At 39.5% G+C, this 10,215-nt stretch overlaps 6 protein-coding genes across 6 annotated transcripts in view; 4 read left to right on the forward strand and 2 right to left on the reverse strand.

Annotated features, from left to right (window-relative positions):
• Window positions 1-457, forward strand: part of RHIMIDRAFT_281199 (uncharacterized protein) — a 4,026-nt gene extending 3,569 nt beyond the window's left edge. The window contains exon 13 of the mRNA XM_023612975.1: window positions 23-457. Coding sequence (XP_023466722.1) covers window positions 23-102 — 80 coding nt within the window. The 3' untranslated portion in view covers window positions 103-457. The remainder of the gene's footprint in view (window positions 1-22) is intronic.
• Window positions 219-554, reverse strand: RHIMIDRAFT_251109 (uncharacterized protein; the record flags this gene model as incomplete). Its single annotated transcript, XM_023610792.1, has 1 exon — window positions 219-554. The coding sequence occupies one exon, from the start codon at window positions 552-554 to the stop codon at window positions 219-221; it is 336 nt and encodes a 111-aa protein (XP_023466723.1).
• Window positions 555-1,076: 522 nt separating this feature from the next.
• On the forward strand, window positions 1,077-1,870 carry RHIMIDRAFT_237046 (uncharacterized protein; the record flags this gene model as incomplete). The annotated part of the gene is made up of 4 exons (XM_023608680.1): window positions 1,077-1,204; window positions 1,262-1,324; window positions 1,377-1,639; window positions 1,689-1,870. The coding sequence occupies 4 exons, from the start codon at window positions 1,077-1,079 to the stop codon at window positions 1,868-1,870; spliced, it is 636 nt and encodes a 211-aa protein (XP_023466724.1).
• Window positions 1,871-2,832: 962 nt separating this feature from the next.
• Window positions 2,833-5,475, forward strand: RHIMIDRAFT_287509 (glycosyl transferase; the record flags this gene model as incomplete). The annotated part of the gene is made up of 2 exons (XM_023613481.1): window positions 2,833-2,949; window positions 3,010-5,475. The coding sequence occupies 2 exons, from the start codon at window positions 2,833-2,835 to the stop codon at window positions 5,473-5,475; spliced, it is 2,583 nt and encodes an 860-aa protein (XP_023466725.1).
• Window positions 5,476-5,770: 295 nt separating this feature from the next.
• RHIMIDRAFT_201884 (citrate synthase) lies at window positions 5,771-7,353 on the reverse strand (the record flags this gene model as incomplete). Its single annotated transcript, XM_023606577.1, has 4 exons — window positions 5,771-6,344; window positions 6,401-7,128; window positions 7,193-7,273; window positions 7,321-7,353. 4 exons carry the CDS (start codon window positions 7,351-7,353, stop codon window positions 5,771-5,773), a joined length of 1,416 nt encoding a protein of 471 aa, XP_023466726.1.
• A 322-nt stretch (window positions 7,354-7,675) lies between these two features.
• On the forward strand, window positions 7,676-9,375 carry RHIMIDRAFT_291587 (uncharacterized protein; the record flags this gene model as incomplete). The annotated part of the gene is made up of 4 exons (XM_023613823.1): window positions 7,676-7,686; window positions 8,676-8,843; window positions 8,908-8,938; window positions 9,043-9,375. The coding sequence occupies 4 exons, from the start codon at window positions 7,676-7,678 to the stop codon at window positions 9,373-9,375; spliced, it is 543 nt and encodes a 180-aa protein (XP_023466727.1).
• Window positions 9,376-10,215: the final 840 nt, after the last annotated feature.

Below are 10,215 nucleotides of genomic sequence, written 5' to 3' on the forward strand. Positions count from 1 at the left end.
GATTTATTCTTTGACCAATTAGATCATGAAGAAGACGGATTTGAAGTGATTGCTGATTACTTTTCAAAGAATACGATGGCCTTTGCCAAACTTATTGATTAAATATCAAGCATACAAAGCGGCGTTATACATAGCTTATCTTTTTATGACTATTCATTTTATATTCTTTCCATATTAAAGGACTAAGCACTTTCTTAAAGGAAAATTGAGTATAGATATCACTGTAAGCCACGACTAACACCATGAGCATCGCTATATTTAAAACCTATTAGATTTTGGAGACATTTTTGGTATAATTCATTAAACTTGGCTTTGGTTATATTTGCAAATGCTGGAAGTGTAGCCACACCATCGAAAAACAAATGTTTATAATTTTTTGCAACCTTGCCTATACAATCAGCTTGTTCTTTAGTCGGGTCTGTAAGTCCCAAAGTTTGGACGAGTGGGCTGATAGATATACTTTCTGCTTCTGTTAATCCAGGATAGATAGGTGCGGTAAAACCAGTAGCAAAGAAGCTGGCAAAGAGAGCGAGAGTCAAGAGTTTGAATTGCATTTTCTATGTTCTTTTTGAATGTATAAAAAATGGATTAAAGTCAATTCCAGTTCCCTTTTTATAATGAATTTCGGCAGCGTTAACAAGGTTTATGGTAAAGTTTATGATGCAGAAAATGGATCCGAGAAAAATGCATATGGCTGATCCTGGAAGCAAACATCAAGGGGTCTGTGGATGGATAAATGCTCTGATAAGAGGCTCAAAATGTCTTTTGCTATTAGCATCAAAGCAGGCCATGAGGAATATACAAAGAAGCTGAAGTAGCCAAGTATCGTTTTAGCTTGGGTCTGTCAAGTTAAAATACAATCATGTATTCAAGTAAAGTGGCGCATTGCTCACAGTCACATATTTGACACAATTGATCATATATGAACTCTTCTTAACTTACTAAAGAACTGTTTGAGACGATTGACTTTAGAATGAAACGGAGACACCAGAGCGTGTGCGTGTGTACCTGCCTTGTAATTTTTTTCAATCTCCTCTTTTCAGAATTTCTCTTTCTTTTCTCTCTTTCCTCTTTTTATGTTGGTAGAAGACCTTGGCAATAAAATACAAGGACTGGTTCTCATAAAAGATGTCGTATCAGAGAAAGAAGAAGAATTATTGGTCAATGAAGTGAATAAGCAAGTATGGTCAGGTCTTGGCATAGGGTAAAGTATATATTGTATTATAATAGTCAAACATTAAAGATATATATATACACATAGACCGAATCCAGAGTTAAAGCGAAGAACACAGCAATATGGTCATTTATTTAGTTATCGTTATAGGTAACAAACTGAGTCATTAGTAATACTCGAGACACAATTCATGGTTGAATAGAAAAGTTTTGGAAGAATATGGACCATTGCCTGAATTTATTGAGTTTTTTGTAAAGAGGATCATGGATCATCAATGGATGCCAAATAAGCCAAATCATTTGTTAGTCAATGAATATAATGCTGGTCAAGGTATTATGCCACATATCGACGCACCTGCCTTATTTGGACCAAACATCCTATCACTATCACTACTATCTGATTGCCTAATGAAGTTCACCCTCGAGCAACAAGAGCTAGAATCACCAAGCATTGATATCGTGCTTCGTAAGTGTATTATAAATTGAATACTATGTACTGACTGGATCATATATAGCGCGTCGTTCTTTGATTATTTTATCGGGTGATGCAAGATACAAATATAAACACTCTATTTCAAAGGACTTGGAAGAAATAACACCAGAAGGGAGCATCATTCATCGAGAAAAGCGTATTTCATTCACTTTTAGAGAAATCATTGCTTGGGAAGATGAATCCAAGAAAACGACATGTAAATAACATTGTTAATAAATCTGTTTAGAATATAGAAGTATCATCAATAAGCATGTATTCACTTGACACATATGAAAATTTAAATTAATGAAATAGATGATCATCTTAAGAAAGTGTATTTATACTTTTAAGGCACACTGTAAACAGATCTGTAACTATATGTACTTTAATGTATTCCTTTCTTCATGCTGATCATCCCCTGTTGAATAATAAAACACTAACGATCCCGCTACTTGATCAATTCTTGAGGTAAAGACAGACTCGAGTGATTTTTTTTTATTTCTATGAAGCAACTAATGTCTATCCTGGCAGTTAATTCGTCTGCGTACTGATGCTCTAGAAAACTTCTTGAATAATGATAACTCACAGGGCTAAAAGGTGTACCTTATAGCGAGATGCAGAGAAACTTTATTCCCCAAAAAGTTTTGGTTTTCAAGCTTTACTATTGAGCCTGTTAAGACATGATCAATGAATTGACAAAGAGAAAAAGAGACGCGTCTATCAATCTATATAGCATAACTCTGGATCCATTTATCGTAAAAGGAAAGTAGGACAGATTGCGATATGGTCATGCCAGAAACAGGAAAGATAACCAATAGTACGTCTACATTCTTTGTTAATATCTTGTTAAAAATGGTGTATGCTTCATATGACAAACATCCTACAAAAAGGAGATCAAGTAACTAACAAAAAAGAAAGTAACGGCCTTTCCTTTATAGGACATTCTTAATATTCAATTTATTTAAGTCCACGAAAATACAATTATACAGTCTCTGTTTTCTTGTAGTCAAGAAAAAAAAAAAAAAAAATAAAGGGGAAAAATGTCAAAAAAAAATCATCAGATGTGAAGACAGTTACAAAATGCAATCACAATGAAAGCATTTATGCTGAGATTCAACTTGTAACTTGTATTTATGTCATTGCTGTTTATTGCTTATCTCTTCCTTTTCTTTATCCTTTCCCACACCATGAGTGAATCTACTACGAGGCCACGACGCTTATCGATGCCCAAGTTGACGCGTCGCCTAACCAATGTTATTATCCATGTTGATGATGACAAATCTGAACCTGTTACTCCTGCCAGTGTTCCTTCTCGTCCTTCATACCGTCTTAAGCTTGATGAGCAAGCCATCTCAAACTGGAAGAAACATATCATCCCAGAGAAGAATGACGTTGATTCTATTGAAAATGATATCGTTCATCATACCATCACTACCCTCTGTCGCGGTGTATATAATGTCGACGCATGGGCCATTTATCAAGCAACCGCTCATTCCGTTCGAGATAGACTCTTGGAAGATTGGAACATTACACAAGAAGCTTTGCATAAACAAAATCCCAAGAGATGTTACTATTTATCCATGGAGTTCCTCCTTGGCCGTGCCCTCGATAACGCACTTAACTCTCTTCACGTCAAGGATAATTATAAGGAAAGCGTCAAGAATCTGGGCTTCAATCTCGAAGATTTGCTCTCTCAAGAAAAAGATCCTGCGCTTGGCAATGGTGGTCTTGGACGTCTAGCCGCCTGCTACATGGACTCAGCTGCCACTCAAGATTATCCTACTTGGGGATACGGTCTTCGTTATCAGTACGGTATCTTTAAACAGATCATCAAGGACGGCTATCAGACCGAGATGCCTGATTACTGGCTCAACTTTAATAATCCTTGGGAGTTTCCTCGTACAGATATCCGTTACGAGGTCCGATTTGGCGGTTATGTGGCCACAAAGGTAAACGAAAAGGGAGAATCACGTATGTCTTGGGAAGGTGGATCCAAGGTCCAGGCGATGGCGTATGATATGCCTATCCCTGGTTTCAACACTAAGTTCTGTGGCAATATTCGTCTTTGGGCCTCAAAGCCCTTAAACACATTTGATTTTGATTCGTTTAATGCAGGTGATTATGATCGTTCAGTCGCCGAACAAAACAATGCTCAAAACTTGACTTCTGTACTCTATCCAAACGATAATCATCTGGTCGGTAAGGAACTTCGACTGAAGCAGGAATACTTCTTTGTCTGTGCCTCTCTTCAAGATATCATACACCGATTTAAGCGAGCCAAATGTCCCTGGAAGGACTTCCCTAGCAAGGTAGCTATTCAAATGAACGACACGCATCCTACCTTGGCTGTGCCTGAATTACAGCGTATCCTTGTCGATATCGAAGGTCTCGACTGGGATGATGCTTGGGATATTGTCACTCACACATTCGGTTTCACCAACCACACTGTCTTGCCTGAAGCCTTGGAACGCTGGTCGGTACCCTTGATGGAAAAGATTCTGCCTCGTCACATGCAAATTATCTACGACATCAATCTCTTCTTTTTGCAAAAGGTGGAAAAGGAATACTTGGGCGACCGTGAACTGCTCAAACGTGTGTCTATCATTGAAGAAAGCTCCCCTCAGCAAGTGCGTATGGCTCATCTGGCTGTTGTTGGTTCTCACAAGGTCAATGGTGTAGCAGCACTTCATTCTGACTTGATCAAGAAGCATCTGTTTAGCGATTTCATAAAGTACTATGGTCCTGAAAAATTTATCAATATCACTAATGGTATCACTCCCCGTCGATGGCTTTACCAAGCAAACCCTGGGCTTCGAGATTTGATTACCAAGACCTTGGGTGGATCAGAACAATGGGTCACACACTTGAACCTTCTTGAAGGTTTAAAACAACATGCAGACAACAGTGAGTTCCAAGAACAGTGGGCAGCTGTCAAGCTAGATAACAAGAGACGTCTGGCTGAATGGATCAAGGATAATCTGAATGTGAATGTCGACCCTCATGCCTTATTTGATATTCAAGTGAAACGTATCCATGAGTACAAGCGTCAGCTCATGAACATTCTTGGCGTCATTTATCGATATAAGCAGCTAAAGAAGATGTCTGCTCAAGAGCTTGATGAAGCTGTTCCTCGTGTGGTCATCTTTGGGGGCAAGGCTGCTCCTGGCTATTATATTGCCAAGCTAGTCATCAAATTGATTAATAGCGTTGCTGAAGTGGTGAATCAAGATGAGGATATTGAAAACAAGCTCAAGGTGATCTTTATTCCTGATTATAACGTATCTCGCGCTGAACTTATCATACCTGCCTCTGATATCTCTCAACATATATCTACAGCAGGCACAGAAGCCTCTGGTACTTCCAACATGAAGTTCGTCTTGAACGGTGGTTTGATTTTGGGTACAGTGGATGGAGCAAACATTGAGATTGCTGAGCAAATTGGTCAAGAGAACATCTTCATGTTTGGTGTCTTGGCTGACGAAGTGGATGACCTTCGTCATCAGCAAAAGTATCATGGTCTCATGGTAGATGAGCAGCTTCAGGTAGTTATCGATGCTATTCAATCTGGTCAGTTTGGTGATGCCTCTGTATTTGCGCCTCTTATTAACACGCTCACTTATGGTGGTGACTTTTATTTGATCTCTGCTGACTTTGATGCTTATCTTCAAGCAAATGAAAAAGTGGATGCTACATTCAAAAACAAGGCTGAATGGACCAAAAAGTCTATTTTATGTACGGCTGGCATGGGTTTCTTTTCTTCGGATCGTGCTATTGCTGAATATGCTGAAAAGGTGTGGGACTTGAAACCGTTTCCTGTTGATAGTCAATGAGTCTTGTAATGATTGAATAAAGCAATAAATAGTATTGATTGAAGTTGTCGTGTTTTTCTTTAATAATATTTGAGTCTAGTATTCTTTCTGCGCCTCATTGTATGACGATAGTCCAAGATCATTTACACAGCCGTTGTGTCCTTGTCCTCCATTTTGTATACACATTCCACTACTATCGTTTAGTAGATAAACTATTCTCTTTTATTCTTTTGGCATTTTTAAATAATAACAGAGACAAAAAATTTACAGAAAGGGAAGGGGGAAATAAAAATATTACCGTTGTAAGCTATTTACTTTAGTTGGCACCGAACATCTTCTTGAGGTGAGCAGTGCTGTAAGACTTGGGACGCTCAAGAGGCATACCGAGAGCACGGTCCCAGATCAATTGAGCAGTGACACCGAGAGCACGAGAGACACCAAAGAGAACGGTGTAGTAATCTTGTTCGGTGAGACCGTAGTATTGAAGGAGAACACCAGAGTGGGCATCAACGTTGGGCCAAGGGTTCTTGGTCTTACCGTGTTCAGTAAGAACACCAGGAATGATGTGGTACAACTTGGAGACTAAACCGAAGAGAGGGTCATCGGGCAAGTGCTTGAGGGCAAATTCACGTTGAGCGGTGTAACGAGGATCAGTCTTACGCAAGACAGCGTGGCCGTAACCAGGAACGACTTGACCGCTGTTAAGGGTATCCCACAAGTACTTCTTGATTTGTTCTTCGCTGGCATCCAAACCGATAGCATCCTTCATCTTCAAGGTCCAACGGAGGACTTCTTGGTTAGCCAAACCGTGAAGAGGACCAGCCAAACCATTCAAACCGGCGGCGAAAGAGAGATAGGGGTCAGACAAAGCAGAACCGACCAAGTGGGTACTATACAATGATATCAGCACACCCCTTCTCATTTTCATTTGGATATTAATACTTACGTGTGAGCAGAGACGTTACCACCTTCGTGATCAGAGTGGATGGTGAGGTAAAGACGCATCAATTCAACAAAGTCTTCGTTGGTTTCGTAACCCAAGAGCTTGGCAAAGTTGTAAGAGTAATCCTTATCGGCTTCAATGGAAGGAAGCTTGCCATCCTTGTAGATGTTGCGGTAGATACGACCAGCAACGTTGGGGAGCTTGGCAATCAAATCCATGGTATCCTCAAAGGTAGGATCCCAGTATTGAGACTTGTGAATACCAGCGCTGTAAGCCTTGGCGAATTGGGATTCGTGTTGAAGAGCGTTGATGGCAAGAGAGAACTGAGACATGGGGTGAAGGGTCTTGGGACAGCGGTCAATGATTTCTTCAACAAAGGCGGGAAGAGAAGAACGAGCAGCCCATTCGGCAGAGAGAGCCTTGACTTGTTCTTCGGTGGGGATTTCACCGGTGACAAGCAACCAGAAGAGAGATTCAGGAAGAGGCTCACCACCTTCCTTGGCAGCAGGAAGAGCCTTTTGGCAGTCAGGGATGGTCAAACCACGGAAACGGATACCTTCTTCGGCATCAAGAACAGAACCTTCCCAGACAAGGCCCTTGATACCACGCATACCACCGTAAACTTGGTCAACAGTGACTTCACCAAGAACCTTGGAACCATATTCTTTCTTGAAAGCCTTGACTTCGGCTTGCTTTTCGGGGATAAGTTCAGCAAGACGTTCCTTCAAGGACTACAAGATAGTTAATCTCTGCTCTTTTTTCACTTCTACATATACGCGTCTAATATCAACACACCTTAACCTTGGAAGAGTAAGCACGAGTAGCACCGATGGCAACAGCAGGAGTGAAGCGGAAGGAAGTTTGACGAGCAGCAGCCTAATAATGTATAAGTGACAAGTTTAACTTGATGATAACAGTCGTACCTTGACGGAGGTGAATGCACGAATAGCAGACATCTTTCTTCTTTTTGTTTATAAGAAAAAAAAGAAAAGAAAAGAAAAAATTGAGAAAATTTCAATAAATAATAAACTCCATCCAAACGGCTTATATAAGAAAAAATTGATGAATTGTGATATCCTGCAGGGGTTACCCCGCTACAGTGGAGTACAAACCATATACCAAATAAGGCAAGCTAAAGTCCTTGTCACAGGCCAATATTGCCTAGAAATGATGTCACATGTAAAAATTGGAAACCGGGGCAATGCCTAAAGTTATTCCCGCTTGAAATTGTTCAAATAACGCTTACAAATTTGCATTTGCTTTCCTTTTGAAGAAATAATGACTCTATGGTACACATAGTATCCATTTGGCATCCTGTGTTTAGTCATTCACATTATATAAATATTGTAATTTGAAGATTTGAGAATTAAAGATTCTGTATGACACTTGTTTTACCATTTAAAGTAAGCTTTATTTTTTGCCTCTGTTGTATAAAAAGGACGATTTCATTGAAAAGTAAACAGAGAATTAGAAGAAAAGTGGAGTGTGCTGGTATACACATACTTGTGATGAGGATAGTATATAATTGTCACTATCACACTTGACTTCTTTGGCTTCAAAAGACAACAGCAGTAGCAACAGCGAAAAGGGATACTTACCCCACTCTCATCACTTTATCTTCTTTTGGGTGGCAAATGAAACCCCCAAAATCTGGAAACTGTGGAGTAGACGGGAAATCAGCTATCCGATAAAATGCTTAATTTTATTAAAATGGATACCTGAGAACGAGAACAAGGTTTGTACAGACAAACTAAAGGGGGGAAACTGTCGTTTTCTGTTTAAAAGATTATTTGTGCCTGACAAATATTCAAGAGTTGTACCTGAATTTGTTATACACATGCTTTGATACAAGCTAATAATCTGACTTTATATGCTGATGGCACTAAGATGCTCAAAATAACAACTTGAGGATACACAATAAAAAGGTAGAGAGGTGTTAAGCAAGGGTCACAACCCAACCAAGAACGGTTAAATATTGAAGCGAGTGCAGTCCTGGTGTTACTGTGCTTATCTGATCTCTTATCTGATGCTATTAGAACGCTCTATATCACACGATTTGACTGCTTTTTAATGTTTTTCCAACTCGAACATTGAACCTGCGGGACAAGCATTTGATTCCTGAAAGTACATGAGCTTTCTTTCCTTTCTTTTCGAATATAAACGTTTTTCTTTTCTCATCGCATTAAGCGTTTCTTTTCTTTACTCATCGTATAAACATTTTGAAATAATTTGGTATGTAATGTTTTTTTTTATTCGAATGTGTCTGCTGACATTGTAGCTCATTAGAACAATGGAAAACAATACTTCTAGAACAACCATATACTCCTACTGTGTTGCGATATTGCCAGCAGATTCACGCTATTGCACCTGCCAAGCGTGCAGAGAAAGAGTTGCAGCATCATGACACAGACGTCGAGCTGAACAAGAAGAGCAGGAAGGCAGACCAGTAAGACGTAGGGGAAGACCTAGAGTAGAACCTTCTCAGACCATTCCTGCTGCTTATATCGCAGCTTTCTCACCTTTGTCCTTTGGACCTTGGACGTATGGACAAGGAATGCTCACACTGTCACACCTTGCACTGGATCGATGAAAGGCAAGAGATATCTTCGATGAGAAACCCCAGCCGGGAATCATGATGCAAGCAGGGATCAGTCCAGTTGCAACTCTTGCCTGATCTACCTGAGTACTTGAAGGACTTGCTCGAACGTACAGACACCCATGGTCACCACTTTAAGGACAATCTTCGTCAATATAATGCTGCCTTTGCCTTTACTTTGTTGGGTTGCGATATTATTTCACCTGAGGATCGTGTCAACAACAACAGCAACAACAATAACAATAGAGGTGAATTAAATGCCTTTCAAATCCATGGTGCACTTTGCCACTGTCAAGGCCCCTTGACTCCAATTAAGGGCAGTGAACCTTCTTACGCCCAGCTGTATATCTTTGATCCATACTATGCCGCTGAACGAAGATAAGTACGAAATAGCTGCCTTGATCCTGAGATCATTAGAGATATTTCAGTCATGCTTGCCCTATGCAACCCTTTCGCACGTGTATATCGTCATGCACATGAGATATTGAGCAGCCATGAAAGCGACAGTAATAATAATGATCAAACAGAAACTAATGCACCGTACATTGTTATCAGTCTTTCCATGAGAATGCGTTTGATTGAAGGAAGTGACAGACGTATTCAGAATTTGCTGCGGTTATCCTTATTGAGTATAGTGATAGAAGCTTTCGTGACACTGTTCTTACCTTGAGAGGCAATAACAGTCTTCGTCAAAACACTGGATTTGAGCAGCATTTTCAGCGTATCATCCAAACGCATGCTGCATATGTGTATATGAATTACATACTGCTATTTCGTCATGGAACATATGGATGGCATTGAAGTTTATGTTTCTTCTTTTCCTTCTTTACTGTTACTTCTTCAATCACTGTTCCTGATAGTTATGATGATCTATGGCCATCTTTTGCCATTTTAATATCCTTATTCTATCACTTTTATAAAGATAACTACTTTGAAGACCATAGTAAAATGTACAATGTGCTAAAAGTGGAGCGCTTTTCATTCCAACATTTTACCATTAAAGAAAACATGATTAATTAACAAGTACAGATTTGGCAATCGGCCCATTTGGGCCGACTAAATCTTTACTTGTTAATTATTGACGTTAATTTTATAAAATATTGTCGTAAAATAAAAAAAATTATATACGTAAAAAGACGACAAAGAAAAATACGTTTGAATAAAACGACATCATGTCAAAAGAGAGAGGGAAATAATGAGTATATGTAGAAAAAGAGAGAAA

This window comes from Rhizopus microsporus (assembly GCF_002708625.1).
Source record: "Rhizopus microsporus ATCC 52813 unplaced genomic scaffold scaffold_7, whole genome shotgun sequence".
Lineage (NCBI taxonomy): Eukaryota > Fungi > Mucoromycota > Mucoromycetes > Mucorales > Rhizopodaceae > Rhizopus > Rhizopus microsporus.